The 22920-nt window shown below is 40.3% G+C and overlaps 1 protein-coding gene across 1 annotated transcript in view; it reads right to left on the bottom strand.

The window, feature by feature from the left end:
• Positions 1–868: 868 nt before the first annotated feature.
• LRMDA (leucine rich melanocyte differentiation associated) overlaps positions 869–22920 on the bottom strand; it is a 1318218-nt gene continuing 1296166 nt past the window's right edge. The window contains exon 7 of the mRNA XM_021006197.2: positions 869–4010. Within this exon, the coding sequence (XP_020861856.1) occupies positions 3931–4010 (80 nt within the window). The 3' untranslated portion in view covers positions 869–3930. The remainder of the gene's footprint in view (positions 4011–22920) is intronic.

Genomic DNA, 22920 nt, shown 5'->3' with positions numbered 1-22920 from the left:
TACATATATACATACATATATACATATATGTATATGCATATATACATGTATATGAATTTTTGTGTATATATGTGTATATGTATGTATACATACATATACACACATACACACACATATACATATATACATACATACATACATATATAAAATATCCATCTGTTATCCTTGGGTGCAATGGAAAAGGGTATTGAATTTGAAGTCAGAGGACTTGGGTTCAAATTCTAACTGCTACTTATTAGCTATATAACCTTGGACAAGTCACTAAACTGCTCGGAGCCTCAGTTGTATCATCTATAAAATGAGGAGGGAGGGTGTTGGACCAGGAGACATCTAAGAACCTTCCCACCTCTAAAATTAAGACCCTCCAACAGAAGTAGAATAGACAATTAAGCAATGTCAGATTGGAATCAGGTAAAATGGGCAGAAGATATGGATGGAGTTTTCAATGGGAGTTTTCAATCGTAGAACATTACAGAGAATTTGACTTGCTTTCAGCCTGGTCTTATCTTAATACAGATGAAGAAACGGAGGGGAATTCATTTGTTGATGGTCCTTTAGCCAGTTAGTGGTAGAGGCAGGATCAGACCTCAAGCCTTGTGACCATTCCGCCATGCTGACTCCGCCCTACCTCAAGCCCCAGCTGGGGACAAAGGACTAGCATGGACAACTGGTATCAGAAGAAAGTAATGAACATTACTATTGTTTCGATCAAAAGATACCATTACCTCTAGTTTTTGATCTACATATTACCAAAGAAGAAACAGGCAGTGTAGTGTTTTTCCTCGTAACATCAAGAGAAACATTTCCCCTTGAAGATGTGTGAGATACAACTCTGCTGGGGAAAAATAAATGGCTTTCATCCAGAAACTGTGTTTTGCTTGTCTTTTATTCTTTGGTACACACGAATACATGAAAACATACAGCACCCAGAGACATAGCCCATCCAGAGATAATCTCTTCTAATGTGTATCTATTTAAAGAAACACACAGATGGAGGCTTTATGAGCAAGGCTGGTAAGAGTAAATGTAAGTGATTGCAATAGTTGTACTTTTAATAAGATTCCTACAATCTGAAGCATAATTTCTCAAGGAACAAATTGTCCTATAAAATTATGTTGCTTAGAAAGGAGCTCAGTTATACTAACATTCCCTGAGGCATTTGGAAGGCTCAGTCCTCAATTTCCCTTAGTTGAGTCCCTGGCCTTTTTTGTCTCTCTAAAGTCAGAGCAAGCTCTTGGGGTACAGGGAGACCAGAGGACATTATTTTTCATGAGGAAAAGGTTCAGCATAGCAAGCAACCAGGGGTCTAGAATAGGGTAAGGGAGGGGAACCCTTCCCAAAGGAAGAAGAACAGGGTTTTGCCTGATTTCATCCTGGGGTATAGAGAAAATTATACATGCCTTATATCCCTACTGCTTCTCTAACTACTTGGAAAATTCAGAATTAGGAAAACCCCATTGGGACCATGTGACCAACCAGTATCACTGCTGACAGGTCAGGCTGAAGCCTGAGGTCCAACCTCCAGCAAACAATGCTCAGGGATCTGACATAGCCATCAGCAACTGCTCGTGAATTCATCACCATTATCGCTTTGAAAGGGAGAGCCAAGTTTACCAGGCCTTGCTCAAGAAGAATAGAAGGGAGGGGTGACCTTTTCAGAAATTATAATTAAGCTAATCTTAATTCAAGTTACTACACCCTTTGGGAGGAAACAAACAAACAAACAAACAAAAAGTAAACACCACACAGGAGAGGCATGAATGTGGTCCGCAGCTCATTCCGCAAATATTTGTGCCTCTAAAGCTTGCATTGAGGGAGACATTCCTAAACTTGATACAAATGGTTCTGACATTAAGAAAAGTAAACAAGTAAGAAAAATAAAGATGGAAAAATTCTGTGGTCAGTTCGCAAGTGCTTTTTTATTGTTTGAGGCAGGGTTAAAGCCTTTTATAAAGACAAGGATATATGTGTTGCCAGATTGGATATGACATTGGACTAGTCTTGCTGCCCTCGCCCAGAACTCTTGCTGCCCATAATATGTTGCGGACAAAACATGTGTTCATGTTTCTCAGCAAAGAGCCAGGGTGGGGTTCAAATGCAGCTAACTCAAGGCATTCCCTTACGGCTATTGTTCAGATCAGAGTGAAAGGTACTTTCTCTTCCATTATTTATGCCCAAGGGAAAAATACAAAAACCAAACTCCTCTAATTTTTTTTTCCCTTAAGGGCCACATTACAAATTTGTCTAAGTAATTAGTTAGGGAAGGCTGTATAATCAACATAGGAACTTTGCCACCTAGGTCTGCTGACTTATGGGCAATTCATTTGTCCCATGCTGAATCCTTATGCCAGGCACTCTTGCAAATCTATACTCTTCAAAAGGTAAGTTCCAGATTGTGCATGGAAGGTCCATGACCTCATATACCCATCAAAATGGGATGGCCAATTGGCTACTGGAAAGACCTGGTATTTACCAACTTAGAGTGGGATTCTCTTTCAGGTTTGTACTTTGAAAGGTTTATATTTTAGATTTGACCACCCCTCAACTAATCTTGCTTTGGGAAGCCTGTACAGATAACAGAATGATAAGTACTGGGTCTGAATTTAAATAGAAAAAAAAAAAAGAAGCCAAGGCTTTTTTCCTGTTTCATCAACTATTTCCTCAATGATCTTTCAAGTGTACTTCACATGTAAATCTCAAGATCACTCATCCCAAGTGGTATCATTATTACAAAACCCTCATGGATACTCAAAGATACTACCCCAACTCAAACACTACAGATTTCATTCCTGCTAGCTCCTCTGAAGGAGGTGATGTTGAAGGGGGGCGGTGATGGGGATGTTTTCTTCTCCCTCAGTTCATTTTTTTGTTTTTACTCATTCTACTTCCTATCTCTTAGTGACTTAAGAAAAAAATCCCAAATCAGATGCCCTAAGGAGAGGTGAACCATAGACAGGCACACCTAGTCTTGTAATTGTGTCTAGACCATGAAGACAATATCTGACAAGAAATACACTAGCCCAAGTATGGACAGAGGCAAATTTTTAAAAAAAGGTGATGAAAGAAACAGGCCTGCCACCAAAATACCCACAGTAAGGCCTGGCTCTGGAGAGGGAGCAAAATCTAAGTCTGGGATGTGGGAGCCTTTACTGACCTAGAGCCCATTGATTTGGTTTTGGTACATGGAGAAACATATTTACTAAAATTGGGAGTTTGTATCATTTGGAAGCAAGTCACAAAATATCCCTGACAGCAAATATCTTTCATCAGAAGAATGATAGACCTTGAAGATCTGCTCATGATAAAGATGCTTTGGGAGCTGGGTGGGAGAAGAAGCGGGGAGGATCAGGAGGGTAGGAGTGGGGTATGTGTGTGAAATGTGAGCATCTACCTTGTGGAAACATAGATAGGGACTGAGGCCTCCCTGCCCTTCCCCACCATCAGAACCATTTTTGTTTTGTAAAAACCATCTGGATATTCCACACAGCTCTCACTCAACAGGCAAGCTGAAGACGGGAGTCTCTCTGATTGGCAAAAGCTAACTGAGTATGCTCACAGGGGCCCCAGGTGTGACCTCTGCTCCCCAGCGAGCTGTGGATGGACCAGGCAATCTATCATGGTGTTCATGCTGTCAGCCCCGATGCCTGGCTGCAGCTGTCTGTCATGCTGGTGGATGAGACCTGCTTAAAGGCAATCATGTCAATCTCTATGTGACGACTCAGACTGAGACAGAAGGATGATCTTGACAGGCCTGGCAAAGTCAGCAGAAGGTACTAGAGCACTAAGGCGGCTTCCTTGATGGTGAAAACACAAGTTGGGTTGGCTAATTTTTTTTTCTTCTTTTTTTTCCTTTTTTCTTTTTTTTGTTTCTTTCTTTTTCTTCCTGCTCCTTATTCTCATGAAATTGGGCCAGGCAGGCTAGTCTCAGCCTTAGAGCTGATCATCTCGAATAAACCTGTTGCCCTCAGAGTTTTTCCCATAGTAAACATAATGACACCTTCCTAGAACACCTGCAAATAAAAGGAAACACATTATTAGAGGTGCTGCAGTGGGTAGAGGGGGAGCTGCAGGGAGCAGGGGGGTAATGGGATCTTGCATCAAGCTGCTGGCAGCAAACGAATTAAGCAGCAGAAAGGAAGTACTCTATCTTCTTGTCTTCAGAGCTGCCACTCTGCAGGCAGCCCCACGGCACCTGGGAATGCCTTGCCCTAATCTATGGTTTGTATGCTCACAACGGGTTTATAGAGACTTACTTCCATCGTTATTCACCATATTTCCAGGATCTATGATTTTGTTGATGTAAGCCCTCCATCCACTAGGGCAGATTGCGACCCCTCTCTGACCTAGTCATTGGTACATAAAGGTGCCTGTGCCTGCAGATTGCATGACCCTGCACTCAACTTGGGGATAACTGGTCCTAAGAAAACAGACATTCAGTCTGACACCAGGCATGTGATTCAAAACCTTTTCAGCCTGGTAAGACTTGCCAAGGCTAGAAGTTATAGCCTTTGAGAACCCTGAGTTACCACCATACCACCAGAAGATGCCAAGGGAGGATTTAGTGGAGGCTTGCAGGTAAGCTACCAAAATTAAAAAAAAAAAAAACACTCTCCAGGCATGTGCTGGAGCCAGCTCCTGTGGGTTCCTGATCGTTAAATTTTCATTGTAAGCATTCATGCCTCTAAAATCAGCCAACATTATAAATTGTTTGTTGTTTTGTTTATTGTCTAGACTTGAAAACAAATGAGAGAGAAAATGTTAATAATGCCAATTAAACATAAAAGTATATCTAGCATGCTTTTATGGTTTTGTTTATTTGAGAGCTGGTTGTTCAACATTTACCAGCATAACCGTGATACTCCCCTCCCCTGCACACATCTGCCATTCTATGGGATCACAGAATCTCAGAGTGGGAAGTAACCTCAGAGTAGAGTCCATCTGGGCTTACTCATCTCTGAACAAGAAGTCCTTCTATAACATATCTAACAAGTGGGCATCCATTTTTTTCCCTGGAGACTTCTAGTGATGGGGAACTCATTACTTCCTAAGGCAGCCCATTGTATTTTTTTTAAATGATAGTCAGCAAGATTTTCCTTACCTTAAGCCTAAACCTGCCTTTCTGCTAATTCTACCCATTTCTTCTAGTGCTGCCAACTGAGACAAATCTATTCCTTCTTCCATGTGATAGCTAATCAGATTGATGATAAACATTAATTAAGTTCCTACTATGTGTCAGGCACTGTTTTAAGAGCCTTTGAAATACTTGGAGAGCTAGAATGCCACTTATACCCACTACAGTAATTCCAGAAATAGAAAAAGGAAGGAAGGAAGGAAAGAAGGAAGGAAGGAAGGAAGGAAGGAAGGAAGGAAGGAAGGAAGGAAGGAAGGAAGGAAGGAAGGAAGGAAGGAAGGAAGGAAGGAAGGAAGGAAGAAATAGGCATTTATTTAGCACATATTTTTGTGCCAGACACTTTGCTAAGAGCTTTAAAAATATCATCTCATGTGGTCTTCACAGCAAATCCAGGAAGCTAGTGCTATTATTATCCCATTTTAAGTTAAGGTAAGTGAGGCATACACAGGTTAAGTGACTTGCCCAGAGTCACATAAACTAATACACATTTCAAGCCAGATTTGAATTAAGGTTTTCCTGATTGCAGGGTCAGCACTCTATCCACTGTATCACCTAGTTGCTCCTGGTGGTGATGCTATTGATGAAATGCAACTTGAAAGAAATAGGAATATCTTGAAACAGTTATTACTTCCTTCCTTCTTTTCCATTCTCCTTCCCTCCCTTCTTCCTTTCTTTTTACCTCACTCCCTCTCTCCTTCCTGACTTCCTTGTCTCCTTCCCTTCCTGTTTTTCCTTCCTTGTTTCCCCCTTTCTCCCTCCCTCCTTTCCTTCCTTCCTTCCTTCCTTCCTTCCTTCCTTCCTTCCTTCCTTCCTTCCTTCCTTCCTTCCTTCCTTCCTTCCTTCCTTCCCTTTTTCCTTTCTATACAAAGACAAAAATGAAATAGTTCCTACCCTTATGAAGTTTCCTTTGTACTGGGAGAAAACACCAAGTACAAAATAACTATCAATCAGTCAACAAACATTTATTAAACATCTAGTATGTACCCGTTACTCTTTTGAGGGCAAGGACTGCTTTTGTCTTTTTTAACAACAAAAAAAATGCTTAGCACATAGTAGGTACTCTATAAATATTTAATAAATTAAATTTCATTGAATTTTTATTATCACTTGATGAGAAGTTGTTTTGATCTATACATTGGAAGTAATCCTGGATTGATGAACTGAATATTCAGGATATTTAAGGAAATGACATCTTCCTAGATCATCACAGTTTGGGTCTAAGACACAATCATCCCATGGATGGCTGACATCCACAGATATACAAGGTACATCCCAAGGTGTGTCAGCACGTCCTGGTGACACAAGCATTTTGTTTCCCTGATGAAATAAATGTGAAAAAAATGCTCTGGCTCTAAATGCAGTACTTCTACACATGGAGATTATGGAAGGCCACAAATAGTTCCTATTTACACATTTAAATCAATTCATTCCTCATTTTCCAAACCCCCTCTTTAGCTCACTCTCCTATCAAAAAATCAAATACTGCTATAAAAATTATGATAAGAATTAAGAGGAATTAAATTTTTCTATACCCCAATATTTATCATTTATAATCACTCCCTCTTATCAGGTTTCTTTCATTTAATTTGATTTGATTTTAGAAGAAATTCCAAAACTAAGCGACACAGATTTCTTTTGTAAAATTGATAGGACTTCTGGTCTCTTCTCTCAAGCCCAATTTGGAAGTGCAGCAGCCACTAATGGGCCCAATATTCATTTGCACAGAAACTTCAACTTTGCCCTGGGCCAATTTACCCCTCTTTGGCCTCCAACTCCTGGAGGCTAACCATTTTGGTTCCAGACAGTGCTGACACCCAGTTGGCTTAGCACAGTACAGCTAAGAACTCCCTAACTTAAGTTATCCATAATCCTTAGACTCCTCAACAGCTGGTTATTGGACTGTGCCACCATGCCTAGCTACATGGATTGTCGTTAATAGTTGTAACGGCTGAAAAATTTACCATTCAGTGATCAGCTCAGGAAGTAACTCCTTTGAGCTGAGCTAAGTTGGTCCTCAAAAAAAAATAGACATCCTATCTATATCAGACCCATACTTCAAAGTTTTCCTAGATGAAAGGAGCTGCCAGAGGCTGCAGGCCACTCGCAGAAGATTCAAGAACCTATGGTCACCATCAGAGGTGATGACCTCTGCCGTGAAATGGAAGAGTCAAGACTAGTAGAAGCTTTTCCCATCAGGTCCCCTAAAACTTGGATAATGTTTCTGGAGGTCACTTTCCTTCAACCACAGAATTCATAATCTTACCTCCTACATGTTAGCCAGACCCAAGGTTCTGAATTTTCAATAGGCATCTGCTGCTTGGACAAAGTGGACATATTTAGAAAGCTGCTTCTAGCTTTTTCTCATGGTGGGGAGGGGACCTCTGAGATTCCACTTGGTGGGCAGGGCAAAGCAGCTCTGTATCCTATGCTAACTTCCAGGGCAGAGGGCACTTGCACTTTGGCACTTGGGTAGCATGCTATATTGTTCTCCTTTGTCATAAGGAAGGACGTTTTGGGGGGGAAAACCTCCGTTACGGTGTTAAACTGAAAACCCCTATTATTATGTCTTCTTTTACCCTACATCATGTGTAAGGATAACCTAGAAATAAATTCCACACCGTCTAGGATGCCCAAAGCCAATAATTGATTAGCAGACAAGAAACTCTATCTCTTTTCCCTTGCAACACAACAAACAGCCTGCAAAGCCAATCATTGACCAGTTGTGGACCAGTTATGACTATACATTTCCCATGAATTATATGTAACTGTCAGAAATGATTCACATTCAGGAAACTGCTTGCTCCAGAGCCACATACCATTTGAGCCTTCTCCTTGCCCACGCTTGTAATAAAATGTATGGAATAAACATTTTTTACTGATTTGCATTCTAAATTGTAAAAAAAAAAAAGGGCTTTCTTGTCCTGAACAGGGTTTTGTGGATCAAATCCTGCTTTGTGACAGGGTTTATATTTCCCGCAGCCCTAAGACCTGAGGAATTTCAGATGCTTTTCAAAATTCACCCAGGCTCCTTTCAATATAATTGATTCAAATAAGCTACTCAAGAACCTAGAAAGCTAGTGCTGCAGGATGTTAATTTCTTTGTACAGCATTGGGACAGCATGAATTTTTATGAAAAGAAATGGATAAGGTTGTCATATTTCATAAAAAACACATTTGTCCTTTTGAGTAAAACCACAAATGTCTTAGTTACCATATCCTTGTGAGCACCCCCCGTTGCTCCCTCCCTTATCCCTTCATCCCTCTCTGCCTCCATTTTTTCTCTCTGCCTCCATTTTTCCCTCTTCCCTCACTCTCTTTTCCCCTGCTTCTCTCTCTCCTTCTCTACTTCCCTTCTCTCTTTTCTCCCTCCTTTCCTTCTCCCTCTCTCTCTCCTTACTTTCTTCTCTCCCTCCCTCTTTCTTTCCCTTTTTCTCTCTCCCTCTCTCCTTCTCTTTCTCTCCTTCTTCCTCCCTCTCTCCTTCCTTCCTTTCCTTTCCCTCTTCCTCTTCTCCTGCTTCTCTCTGTCTCCCTCCCTCCTTCCTTCCTTCTTTCTCTCTTTCTCTCTCTCTCTTCTTTCTTCCCTGATAACCACTGTTGCCACTTTAGCATCTAGGGACATGATTACTTTCCCTAAGCTGATCTCTGGTGTGAATCTCCATTTTGGATCTCATATAATCAGATGCCCAATGGAACAAGGAATCATCCTGGAATGTGGGCTGGGGGTTCTTACAGCCTGTTCTCTAAATTGGAGGGGCATGAAATGTTTATCCAGTGCATTCCCAGGGTCTCTTTTTTAGGCTGGCTCTGATAAAAGCCCTTTTTGAGGTGCACCCTGTTTCTTTGGGCCTGGAAGCAAGACTGCTTTTCTACATCCCGGGGAGAGAGTTCCGTTTGATGAATTCAGGAGACGGCAGCTAGGTGTCAGCTCTTAGAAAATGAGGCAAGGACATGAGGTATTAATATTGTCAATGATCTCTTGACAGGAAAACAGATACTGCATTCACCGTCAGATTTAAATAGACATCAGGAGCATTAATGACACAAGGGCAGACTTCAAACAAAGGAGGCTGTGTGGTAGTGAGTAGAGCCAGTCTCCGAACTGGCGAATGCCTGATCTGAAAAGACATTGTCAGGAGTACAGACAGGCCCGGGATTGTGTATGGTGACAGAAAACAGAGATGCTGACAGAGATACCGAGGCCATATTATGCCAAGTATATTCTAACGCTGTCTACTGCCCTAACTAAAGCTGACATCATTTCCTATCACTTGTAGTATTCTCCTTCTGCTCCTGCAAAAAAAAAAAAAAAGAAAGAAAAAGAAAAAGAAAAAGAAAAAATCTCCCCAGACATCATTAGAAAACCCGTTGCAGTTGTAAAGTTCCTAGCAGGCCTGTTCTGTCATGAAGGTTGGGTCTGGAGGCCTAAGGAGACCCTCAGTCAATCTACATTTGTAGTTTGCAGGATTGGGGGGGTTGGGGGCAGGGTACTCTCATTTCGACTTGAATCCCCATCACTCGAGGTGATGGGAGCGCTAAAGTGTGAGGAGCTGTCACCTCGAATCCCATCCTGGAAGGAAGATGCTCAATTGTTGGGCAGGCATCTCGGCAGAGGCACAGGGACCGTCTGGCAGCCGAACAACAAATGCTCGCCTAGGGAGAAAGGTGGTCGGGCTAGTGACGCTTAAAGTCAGCTGAAATTTTTGAACTCTGGCAGCCTGTGATTGCTTAAATTAAGCAAGTATTGTCTCCTCGGAGACTCCCTCTCCCTTGGTTTCTCCACCTAGATTTCCACCGGCCTTCCCAGCTGGGATGTGATTGTTTCAGAAATGGAGCCTGTGTTTAAAAAAATTAAAAAGACAAAAAAAAAAAAACCAACCCACAAAAAAAGGGCCTGATCCTGTGTGTTATTCTGGGACTTCAGAGCTCATGAAAGGTTGTTTATCAAATGACAAGCTTGGCTTGTAAATGAAAGGACGTGACTGTTTTCCTCTCTCCCTTTCTCCTGTCTTCCCAGATCTCCCTCTGTTTCCAGCTCTATCAATTGACATAAATGGTGAAGATGACACCAGGCCTATTCCCCTCTGGAGGACATTGGATGGCTGGCGCACCAAAGGTCCAAATTTGGAAAACCGCTGCTTGTACCTCAGTAGGAGCTGGTTTCCGGGCACATCTGCAATGCATTTATTTGTTTGTATCTCCCCGACTTATTACGTCTCAGGACTGGAGGAAATACAACACATTCAATGACATATGTGGTGTTTTTAATTAAAATAGCTGGCTCTGGTCATAATAAGCTAAGCATGCTTATAATACATCAGTGCAACGCACAGCTGTCAGAGCACGGCGGCTGTTCGGGGGCCCCTGAAAGATGACGATGTATGGTCTCCTGAGGGATCATCTCTTGCCAAATGAGACTCCTAATTTTTCTTAAGTGGCCATCTCCACCATCACCATAAGCTCTTAAAACTATAATTATGAAAAAATTGTATTGGGAAGAATCTGTTTTAAAGACGCCCTTTATCTTTTCAATGTTTTCCCCTTCTGGAATGTGTGTTCTAATTATGCAGGTTAAGTTACAGCCCTGAAGATGCCTATAGGGAGCCAGGAATTAGCCTCTTTCCATGCAGTGACAGTATCACTTGGAGGGTTGGCTGGGGGAGACCCAATTGTCCTAAGACTTGAGTTATTTAGATAGGAAAGACCATCCAGGGTATATTGGTTGATTTTTGATTGCCAGGGTACAATAGGCAGCTTCTTTGGCAGTCTACCCACCTCAGGAAATGTGGCTGAAGCCACTTTCATCTTTCCTTGGGGTTTAGGCTGAAAACCTAGAATTCAGCTAATCCAAGATATAAATGTTTAAATGAATCAGAAGTGATAATTGTCTCTACTTTTAGGCAGAAATTACATTCTTCTGTCTTGGCCAACTCAGGATCAAGAAATTCCCTCTATATCTATTAACATAAGTTCCACTAGCTATAGTATCAATGGATCATTAATGGCGGAGATGGTATTTGAACTCAGGATTCTAAAACCCATTACTCTTTCCACTTACTATGCTGCTAGCCATCCAGGAGAAATAAAGAACTGCTCAATACAGCAATAATAATACCTAACTTCTACAAAGCACTTTAAAGCTTGGAAAGAAGTTTGCATACATTGACTCCTTTGAAACTTGGAACAACCTTGAGATGTAGTTAAGAATGCTTTTTGGAGACAAATGCTATTTATATATCAGTAATAGACCCAGTAGGACCTTATATTCTTTATTCCTTTTAGTCAAGTATTAATTATTATTATTACCATCACCATTATCATTACTATTATGCTGGAGTACATTTTATGTGGTTAACTGCAATAGTAAGAATAATAATAACAACAATAACAATAATTGGCAATTGTATCGACATTTAAGGTTTTAGAAGCACTTAAATCACATTGTCTCATCTAGGCCTTAAAAAAGCTCTGAGAAGTAGGTATTACTCATGCAATTATTCTGTTTTACACATGAAATAACTGATGATGTTATTGTTCAGTGTTATCTGACTGTGTGTGACCCCATTTGGAGTTTTCTTGGCAAAGATTGGTTTGCCATTTCTTTCTCTAGTTCATTTTACAGATGAGGAAACTGAGGTAAACAGGGTTAAGTGGCTTGCTCAGGGTCACCCAGCTGGTAAGTGTCTGAGACCAATTTGAACTCAAAAAGATGTGTCTTCCTGATTCCAGTGTTCTATCTGCTGTGCAACCTAGCTTCCTAGACGAGGTGAAATGACTTGTCCTTGAGTCACACAGCTAAATCAGTGTCCAAGGAAGTATCTGAACTCATTTTCTCCTGACTCTAAGCGTAGAACTCTATGTACTATCTCAATTGCTGTCTTAGTAGTGTCAGACCTATGAGAGATGATATTTTTAATATTTTGCTAAAGGAACGGACATATAGCATCTATATGCATACAAACTATATGATCCTGGGCAAATTTAAGTTCTTTTAATTTCAATAAGCCTCAGTTTTCTTATCTATAAAAATAGGATAATAACAGATCCTACATGACAGGGAGATATAATGAGTTTTGAGGATCAAATGATAAAACCCATGCAAAGTACTTTGTAAACCTTATAAAAGACTACATAAATGTGAGCTATTATTGTTATATTATTACATACAAAAGCTTATTAGACTAGTTAGTATAGGTTGAACTGGAATATATGTAATTATGAAACATAGAGAAAAAACAAATTTAAAATATTAGGAATTCAACCACCACCATTATCTAAAATTTCTTATTGAGAAGCTATTTGTGAGCAGAGCTAGACAGAGAATAAGAAACAATGACTTGTTTTCTCTAACATCCTTCTAGCTATAAATGTATGATTCCATAATCCTACCCTCTACATGCTTCTATCTAGATGCCAGTGACAGAAAAAGGCAAAGAAAGCACAGTTGGTCATATGAGCTCTGCCTTCTCTGCCCCTTAAGATGTTTCTAGGAGAGCTGATCCCTCAGTGCTAATTGACTCAGTAGCTGTCTCTTCTGGATCGGCCAGCTCAGAAGAAGAACATCTACCACGCTCAGCTCAAACAAATGCTCTCCCCTTTCCTCTCTCACCAACCTTCCAACCCCCACGGACCAAGGAACCAAGTCTCTGTTCCCTTATTATTACCAGGAATGTCAAAATAACATTTAGGGATGAATTAGATGTTGGAGAAAGAACTGGAAACTTCCATTCTGTGAAGGATTAAACCGGTGGAGCAGCTGCAAACAGTTTGTTTAGAGAGGCCTAATACATTACTCCCAACCCTGGCCAGTCTGGGGTTGAGCTTGTGAGGACTCTGAGACAGGTTTCAAATATGTCAATGAAAACAAAACACAATTTGTGCACCTGAATCTGATCCCCCCCCCTTTGGTTTGTTTGTTTGTTTGTTCTTAGGCAATTGGGGTTAAGTAACTTGCCCAGGGTCACACAGCTAGCAAACGTCAAGTGTTTGGTCTGAGGCCACATTTGAACTCAGGTCCTCCTGAGTTCAGGGCCTGCGCTCTATCCACTGTACCACCTAGCTGCCCCCACTCTCCCCTTTTTTTGTCTTCCTAAAAGTATCTGTGGTTCTAAGAAGGACCAATCAGCCAGTAGATTTTAGGGGCTAGAGGACCCCTCAGTCTAGGAATTCTACTAAGTGATGTTAAGTGTCTATTAGTAGTGATGAGAGAAGCTGGATGATGAAAGTTGGAAAAGATCTTTTTTGGTTGAGGGTCTGGATATATTATTGTGTTATGGATAATCATAAAATATTCAATTTGATTTAATTCAATAAACATTTATTAAGCACCTACTGTGTGCCAGGCACTGTGGTAGGCACTGGGGATACAAAAACAAAGTTTCTACTATTAGGAAGCTTAAATGGGGGAAAGGGAGATGAGAATGAAGTAAATGATGAAGTAAATATAAAGTTGTTATTTACATTATCAACCAAAGGGATAAGAAAAGGCCTCAAGAGGGAGCTGGGATCTGAGCTAAGCCTTAAACAGAGAAAAGGATTACAACATTCTAATTGAATGGAATTGAATCAGAGTATAGGCTAAATTAAATATATCACTTGTACATAGTATGCTCACGTGCTAAGGAGAAATGCAAAAAAAAATTGAAAAGATTTAGAGAAAGGACTTTCTCCATATTGGCAAAAATTGGATAGAAAGTCATAGTCTCAATCCTGACCCTTCCTACCCTATTCATACATACCCATTCCAAGCCCCTAGCTTGTCTCAAAAGGGATTTTAAGTGAGACCAGAGAGGAGTTGCAATGGATATAGATGGAGACTTTCGGCCAGTTCCATTTGGTCATGGAAAAGACAGAGAAGTGAATATGCCTAAATGAGGTGTTTCAGGTCACAAATATGCATACGGGGTTGGAATTTGGCCAAATGTCTTGTTCAATGGTTTGTCAATATTGGTAAGAACTAACATATGTCTCATTAAGCCTAGGACAGTGGTAAGACTTCATAAAGCCGAAACTTGCTTCTCTGTAATTTCTACACATTGGTTTTAATGTCTATCTTCTAGAGTTTCACAGAATAAGTTTAATGCCTCTTCTAGATGACAGCCCTTCAAACTTTTGAAGACAGTGATTATGTTTCCCTCAATCTTTTCTTCTCCAGTTTACATACTCCCAACTCTCCACAGGTCCTCATATTTCATGATAATGGCCCTTTTACCATCCTGGTTTCCATCCTTTGACTGGGCTCTAGATTATCAATATTTCTCTTAATGTGTGGGGTACTGACCTGATTATGTCCGCATAGCGCAGGATAGAGTGTCACTATTATTTCCTTTGTTATATATATCATGCTGTTGTTATTCATGAAAGCTGAGGATGCATTATAGATTTTTTGGTCACTTATGTCTCATTGCTTAATCTTTTCAATTTGGAAGTCAACTAATATCTACAAGTCTTCTTTTCCCTTGAATAATTATTCCTTGAATAATATTCCCTTACCTCCTACTTGTGCATTTGATTTTTGAATCCTAGTGTATCCCTTTACATTTATTATGAATAAATTTCATCTTATTATCTTACACCTATCACTCTAACCCATCAAGATCTTTCTGGATCCTGATCCTGTTATCCAACTTATTAGTTCTTCTTTCCTTAAATTTCAGAAGCATATCATCTTTTTATTCAAAATACTTCAAGACTTGGAGAGTCTATTATTTCATTGAATATGAAGATAGATCAGGACAACATGCATTTATTAAGGGTTAAATATGTGCCAAGACCTGCGCTGATTACTAGGAATATAAATACAAGCAGAAAGAAAGTCTCTGCCATCAATAAGCACAATATATAACAGCCAGAGAAGAATGCAGATCTGGTTGGCCTGGGCATCCATCTTAAAATGGAGGTTCTGAGAGGAATCAATGCATCATAAGAAGAGGTCATGGGGCAGAAGTTACTTCCAATTTGTGGAGTCTAGGGATAGAGATAGCTTCCACAGTGCAGAGTTTTCTATAGCACAGTAGAGGAAGACCAAGAAAAGAAAAGAGAGAGAGTGAGGAGTATAACCTGGAATGATGGTCTTTAAAAGCTTCTGTGGGCTGAAATATTCATAACCTTAAGGCTAATCTGATGATAAAGCTCTCCTAAATTAGTTAGGTCGATTTTTGGAGAGTGTATGTATAATCTATCACTAGTACCATTCAAGATAAATATACTTAATAAGACTGAGGCCTATACTATAACAATAAACCCCTTCCTCCAGGATGACATTAATCCACTAACCAGCACTTCATGTATGGACAAGCTTTTTCATTTCCTTCTGCTCACTCACAGAGCTACCATCTTGGTTCAGCCCCTTTTCATCTTTTACCAAGACTACTAAATTACATTCTCCATATAGGTGACCAAAGAACCTTCCTAAGATGCAAGATTGAATTGTGTCATTCCTCTGCCCCAAAATCCTCAGTGCATTTCCATTGCTCATGGAATAAAATACAAACTCTTGGCCCTTGCATTGAAGGCCACCCACAAGCTGGCTCCCACCTACTCATCCAGCTACTTCCCTTCTTGAACTCCAACTGATTAGTGAACTTGATACTCTCATCTTCCACCCCATGCATTTGCACCTCCATTCCCTAGACCTAGAATGCATCTTCTCCTCCTCTGCACTTCTCTGAATCAAGGCTTAATTCAGTTACCGTCTCCTCTACCAAACCTTCCCTGATCTCTTTCTTTCCACATACTATGACAACTAGCATTTCTATCATTCCTTATGGTTTACAAAGCACTTTACAAATATTATCTCATCTTATCCTCGCAACTACCTTGGGAGGCAAGTACTACTATTATTCCCATTTTATAGATAAAGAAACTGAGGCAGACAGAGGTTAAATGACCTACCCAGGGACATATAACTAGTAGCCAGATCTGAACTCAGGTCATCCTGATACCAGGTCCAGAGCTCTAGCCACCACATCACCTAGTTGCCTGATGTGTATATGTATATAATGTAGATAGTTCTTTGCTTATGTATCATACCCTCCTTGTAGAATTTGTTTCTCGATGGAAGGAGCTGATTCATTTGTTATTTTCTATTCCTAATGCCAATGCCTCATAAAGAGTAGGTGCCCCCTTTCCTCATTAAACATTCACAAAGTGCTTCAATGCTATATTCTAGAATTACAGGAAGGACCCAGATTAAGTTCAGGAGTACATACTTTTCAAAATCTAATGTTTTTTCCTCCTTTTGAAATTCTGGGCAATGTTTTCCTGTCTCCAACCTTCTGGTGCCTTTCCAATTTTCTATAGTTTGTCAGAGATTTTTGACAGCAGTTCAGTAATCATATCTGTGAGTTCTTTTAGTATCCTGGCATATAATTCAGCTGGCCAGGAGACTCATTTGAACTAATTTAAAGCATCTAGACACCCTCTATCTTCTCACCCATCTTGGGCTTCAATTCCCTTTTAACCATGTTTGTTCTGCCCACTCCTGTCTGAAGATTATTTTGTTTGATTGAGAAGATGACAGTGAGAGAGAAGCTGAAAGGTTTTGCTTTCTCTGTGTCATTCAGAGGCATAACTAGGGTGGAAGACCCGTGGTTTGGTCTGAAAAAGCAGAACTTAAGAGGCCAAACAATAGAACTTGGAATACCTCCTCCTCCTTGATGGCTACACCCTAGTCCCAGGTGAGCTGCTCCCAAAGCAGTTCCCCTTCCTCTGCCTGGTTCCTGCATCTTAGGCTTTCTGATTGTCTCCAACAGAGAGACAAACAAGGTGTGCTGTACCCCTCTCTATAGAGGGAGAATGGGTAATGTCTTCCCCACCTGCCAGCTCTTCTTCTCCTCCCACTTTCCCCATTTCCATCAATGTCCATCCATGTGGGTGACGTCAAGCATCTGCCTCACAGTCTTTTTTTACTGATTTTACATAAGTCATGTCTCCTGGCAGAGGGTGGCAAAAGGCTGGGATTATCTGCAAAAACGTGAAGGTGTCAGGAGTGGGCAGTGCACATGGCTGAGTAGATAGATGCCTTCATCCCCTAAATAAAAAGGGGTTGTGAAATGGGGATGGGAACTATCCTGTTCTCCTTGGTTTACTGAGCCACGAGCCAGTAGCTTGGGAAATGTTCCCTTGGCCAGTGTGGGTGAACAAAGAAACAAGAAAGTTCAAAAACATAATCCCACGGCCTGAGTATCCAAAAGGTGGGGGATTTTTAGGAATGAAATTCTGACAAAGTAATTATCAATGAAATTAATGAGGATGAAAGGGGAAAGTGTCCCTTTGAGTGCACTAACCACCCAACTCCTAACGGACACAGAAAGAACCGTCATAAAGCCATGAAGTGTCACCCTCAGCATATGTGGGGGAGAAGGGGTTACAAAAGTCTGCTTGATTGGGTTAACAGCCACTATAACCTCCTCCTGTCCCTACCACTTCTGCCAGTCTTGATAGAGACATCTAGGTGGTTCAATGCATAGAGCTCTGGGCCTGGAGTTAAGACCTGAGTTCAAATTCAGCCTTATACAATTACTAGCTCTTCTGGGTAAGTCATTTAACCTCTGTTTGCTTCAGTTTCCTCAACTGTAAAATGGTGATAACAGGGTTGGTGAGAGGATAAAATGAAATAATATTTGTAAAGTATTTTGCAAACTTTAAAACATTATAGAAATGTTAGCTATTATCATTACTCTTTAGTGTTATTGTTTGTTTTGCTCTAGAAACAAGTCATGACTCTGCTGTCATCTCTTATTCCATTTGTCCCCAAACAAGTCTAACCCTTTCTTGTTCTCCTTGCTCTAAACCCACATTAAAAAGCCTTTTTTAAATCAGCCTTAGAGAGGCAGTGTGGTATAATGGCTAGCGTACTGACCTGGAAGTCAGGTCAGCTACTTTTCCTCTTAATTACTTTGCCAGAATTTCATTCCTCTAAACCTCCTCACCTAGTTGAGAACCACCATCACTTTTTGCTACTCAGGCCATGGGATTATGTGTTTCCTCATGATGAACTTTTTCTGTTTTGTTCAGAAATAAAGATTCTCAAGGCAGGCCAGCCATGGCTATACTGCCTTATGGCTTAATAAACCAATGAGATCAGGTGAGTTTCCAACCCTTTTATTCAGTAGCAACAGTAAGCATATATTAGGTGCTCACTGTATGCCTGGCATATTAGAAATTACAATCACAAGTATCATTCAGGAAATCTGGTTCAGGCAATCGAAATGGTGGTTAGAATGCCTAAAATCTGTCTCAAAACTACTGACGTCAGAGAAAGCTAAGGCAATAGATAGCAAAAGCCCTTCAAAGAAAGGCATCAGACTCAATCTTTCTACCCTTTCAGGATAGTAAACTTTCGGATTCCAGTGGGCCTCCAGAGGTGAAATGATATTGCCAGTGGGGTCTGGTGGGTGTGTAAACATCCCCATTGGAAGAGAACACAGACCATGCTCTGCTCCACCGAGTACTGGGGCATGTCCAATCTCACCAGGCTGGTTGTGAGAAAAAGAGACGGAGGAAAAGAAAGCCGTCAGCAGGGAAAGGATGTCGGAAAAAAAATCTGTAGTGAAGGTGATAGGAATACAAAGATGTGAAGTTAGCATCCCAGGCTGGGGAAGGCTTACACAAATGTTCAGCGTGAGCAAGCAGACAAGTTGATGTGTGATAAACTACAGCCTGTGGAAATGCACTGCTGGGCTCTCAGTGCAGCTGGAGATGAAGCTTGTCATTTTTAGAGAGAAGAAAGACATAAGAAAGTAGGCGGGGGTGGGGGTGGAGGGAGAAATACAAGGTAAGTTTTCCCCTCACCTAATATGCTAGTGAAAAACTGAAAGGCTGGCCCAGGCCCATGGAAAAAATTTAGTGAGTTTGAGAAGTCATGTTGTGCTAGTCTAGGGAGTCAGTTCCACTCACTCAGGCCACAAACTATATGGTTTTATACAGACCTGACTGACATATATTTAAAACCCTTTACACATTAAGGAGCTATTAGGCTGACAGATTAAAAGTTATCTGGAAGGTAATGTTTCCATTACAGGAGCCTGGCAAGAGAATAGTCAATATTCTTTTCCTCAGATGTCATGGGCTTTTTTTTTTGGGGGGGGGGATATGCTTAGGAGGGAGAGAAAGAATAAGGAGAGAGGAGAACATTCACAAAAGAGAAAGAGATCTGAGGATGACTTCTTTCTCCCTCTCTCCTCCTTAACTAACATCAGGAACATAAGCTTTGGTTTGGACCATAGGTTGTCTTTTGAACAAAGAGTAATATTTATGTTATGTTATAGATTATTTAGACTCAAAGCTACAATGAACACTCTCATACAAACACCTTAAAAAATAACTGCCAAAAGGATATAGATACAGATATATACCTACCCCATACATGTAGAATACATGCTGCATATTTATATTAAAAAAGTCCTAAAAAGGAATCCTGAAAACTGTGTGTTTATATATGTGTGTATACATATATATGTGTATGGACATAAGTATCTGTATGTTCACACCAACCCACCATTCTCTAAAGGAGAAATTGGGGATTTTTCCAACCCTATTTGGGGGAAGAGTGGGTTTCCCATCTCTTCTGCTCATGTATTCTAAGTAGGGCCTAATGGATTTGAGATGGGCTGTATTCCAAAGTACATGCAAAGATCAGATGCAAATCAGGTGAGACTTGTTAAGTGCCCTTCACTCCCTATCTCTGATGGATGTCACAAGAGCCTGGCTGTCAATCACAGCGGACAACGTTCAACTTGTATGACTTCATTTTTTTTCTTTGTTTTTGAGCAATTTATGATTCTATCGGATAGGGGGGAGAAGAAAGAAAAAGAAATAAAAAAAAACCAACTTCCCCCAAGTCTACCACATTCAATTTTATCCTCTTTATTCAGTCTGCAGTCAAGAGCATGACCACTAGAGAGCAGCATGAATTTAGCTAAGAAGCCAGAGAAGTTTTTCCCTTTTCTTTTCCTTTTCTTTTTTCTTTCTTTCTTTTTCTTAAAAACAAAAACAAACAAAAACAAAAAAACAAAAAAGCCCAGCAATGAGTATTTAGAAATGGCAATTAAAGGCATACTGGTGCTCTTGGTCACCAATTATTGGTCTTGTAATGATCAACGTGTCATGTTTGCACAAATGGTGCTGAAGTCTTTCTGGGAACAAGTGTAGGAGACATTCCCTCCTTTGGCCTTAATTTCAGGCACTGAATAAATCCTTTTGCTATTGACTACACTTATACACCAATCTTTTATGCTTGAAGTTAGGACTCTTTTGCACAACACATATAGACAGTTAAAATTTGTGCAAATATGGATCCTGGGATTTCCTAGGGGATGGGAAGAGGAAGTAAATTCACCAAACTTACCATGAAATGCCAGAGAGAAACCTGTCATCATTTATCAACACAGAACTCTCCCACATCATTCGATGGCCAACAACGTAGCTGACCAGCCAAAGAACACTGGCCCTAGTCTCACAAGCCAAACCAGTGTTGTCCCCTTACCCCTCCACTGCTTCCTCTTTCTGCTCTTCACTGCACAGATTTTCATATACAACCATCTGCCTACAGCTTAGATCGGTGGCATCACCACTCACCTCCAACTCCAGATACCAAAGATTCTCCAGCCAAGTTAGCACAAGGGAAACCGAGAAGAGAAGCAATGGGGAAGTTATGGCCTTTTCTAAAGGCTATTGCCTGATTTCCATTTCTGCCATGGCCAGTTTGCTTTTGGGCACAGTATATTTGGGTCAGGGCTTATTTTCATGGCCAGGAAAAAAAAATGATAATGAAGAGGATGGTGATGCTAAAGATGAATTTACCTCCTGATACATTTTTTTTCAATTAGAAGCAATTGTTACTCTATCAACCTATGCGAAAGTCCACAGAACACTAAACATAAAAGAATAATAACAGGATAAACACTTATCCCAGGAACATTTCTATCTGAACTCCATAAAAAATGAGGAGATAATAATAATAAGCAATGTGGCACATTGGGTAGAGGGCTAGCTTGGGAGTCAGGAAGACCTTGATTCGTGTACATCTTCTTGTGAATATTAGCTGCTTATCCATGGACAATGGGTGTGTCATTTAACCATGCTTCATTCTAAAGAACTCTGTAAGACTAACAGTTAAACATGTGTTACCAAGTTCCACACAGGGAGTTCCCATCTAGACCAAAACCAAAGGAAGATGTTAATGGCCACAATAACAATAGCAGCAGCAGTAACACCTGACATTTCAATGCTAGTTTAAATAAAAGCACTTTATATGACATGATCTCATGTGAGATGATTATAATAGGGGGATTGGCCAAACAGCATCCAAAGATTTAAAACTTTTCTTTTCGAAGGAATCAAGTAAAAACAGGAATTTGATTCTAAAGCATCATTTTAATTTAGAATCTTATCAGATAATTATGATTTTATTAGTGAAGAAGAAATATAAAAGTAAATGACAAGGCTCCTTTTTATATATTTAGAATAATGGCTTGGCATGGGAATTTCATGTCTGACCCTGGCTATGCTCTGTCTGAAAATTTCTTAATATTTTTTGCCCATAGGTACCACAGATGGTTTTATATACACACAAATACACACAAACATGCATAGATACATGCATATACACTCTCCCTCCATCTTTTCAATTTCCTTATACATTTCTAACAGAGTAAGACCTCAGTGGATCACAATTCTTGAGGGAGGGGTGAGGAATCTGCGGTCTCCAGGCTACATGTGACCCTCTAGGTCCTCAAGTGTGGCTTTGACTGAATCTAAACTTCACAGAACAAATTCCTTTACCAAAAGGATTTGTTCTATAAATTTCAGACTTTGTCAAAGGGCCACACTTGAGGACCTAGAGGGCCACATGTGGCCTCAAAGCTGCATTGTTCTCTACCTCTGGTTGAGGTATATAGGTGGGAGCGAAATGAGGGAAGTTATGTTTAAAGGAATTTTAAAATTAATTTAGTATTATCTAGAAGCCCTTTAACTTTTAAATTTCATTAAAGATCTTTGCCAAATATACATTTCCACTTTCCTGCCTTAGCAAGCATAATAAAGTAACAGTAATTGAATTTTTTGTTTATAGCTCAAGATCTTACAGGCCTGAGGTTTGAATTTCTGAACTGTAGTTTTCTCAAGTTCTGAGGTGGAGATAGAAATATAGATGCAGATACATAGGACAATATAATCAATAAGCATGAGGTAAATACAGAGATAATATGTTTAGTTAAGTCATTCAAGTGTTAAGTGTTCAACTCTGTGATCTCATGTGTCATTTTCTTGGCTGAGATATTGGAGTTGTTTGCCATTTTCTTCTTCAGTTCATTTTATAGATAAAGAAACTGAGGCAAAGAGGGGTTAGTGACTTGCCCAGGGTCACACAGGTAGTGTCTGAGACTGGATTTGAATTCAGGAAGATGAGTCTTCCTGACTCCAGGCCCAGCATTCTATCCACTGCGCCACCTAGCTGTCCTATATGTATAAAATATTTTTAACATAAATCCAAGCTTTTCTATTAGTGGGGAGTTGTCAAAATGATGGTTCATATTTCATGGAGGAGGTTAACACTGGAGGGGAGCTGTGAAGGAAATCAGGGGTTTGCAGAGACAGAGTTAAGGAGAAAGGATCTTTCAAGAATTGGGACAGCTTATACAAAGACAGGAAGACTAGAGATGGGGTGTTCTTTGTGAGGAACACCAAGACCTCATTTTGACTGTACCATTGAGAAAGATATGGAAATGGAGATGTATAAAAAATGACTGCCTCATATGGCCTGAAGGTTCCTTTTGTAAGAAATCGAAATC

Source organism: Phascolarctos cinereus, unplaced genomic scaffold (assembly GCF_003287225.1).
Source record: "Phascolarctos cinereus isolate Bilbo 61053 unplaced genomic scaffold, phaCin_HiC Scaffold_3;HRSCAF=262, whole genome shotgun sequence".
In the NCBI taxonomy this organism is placed as follows: domain Eukaryota; kingdom Metazoa; phylum Chordata; class Mammalia; order Diprotodontia; family Phascolarctidae; genus Phascolarctos; species Phascolarctos cinereus.
The sequence above is the reverse complement of the archived record's forward strand: the minus strand, read 5'-3'. Positions and strand labels throughout refer to the sequence as shown.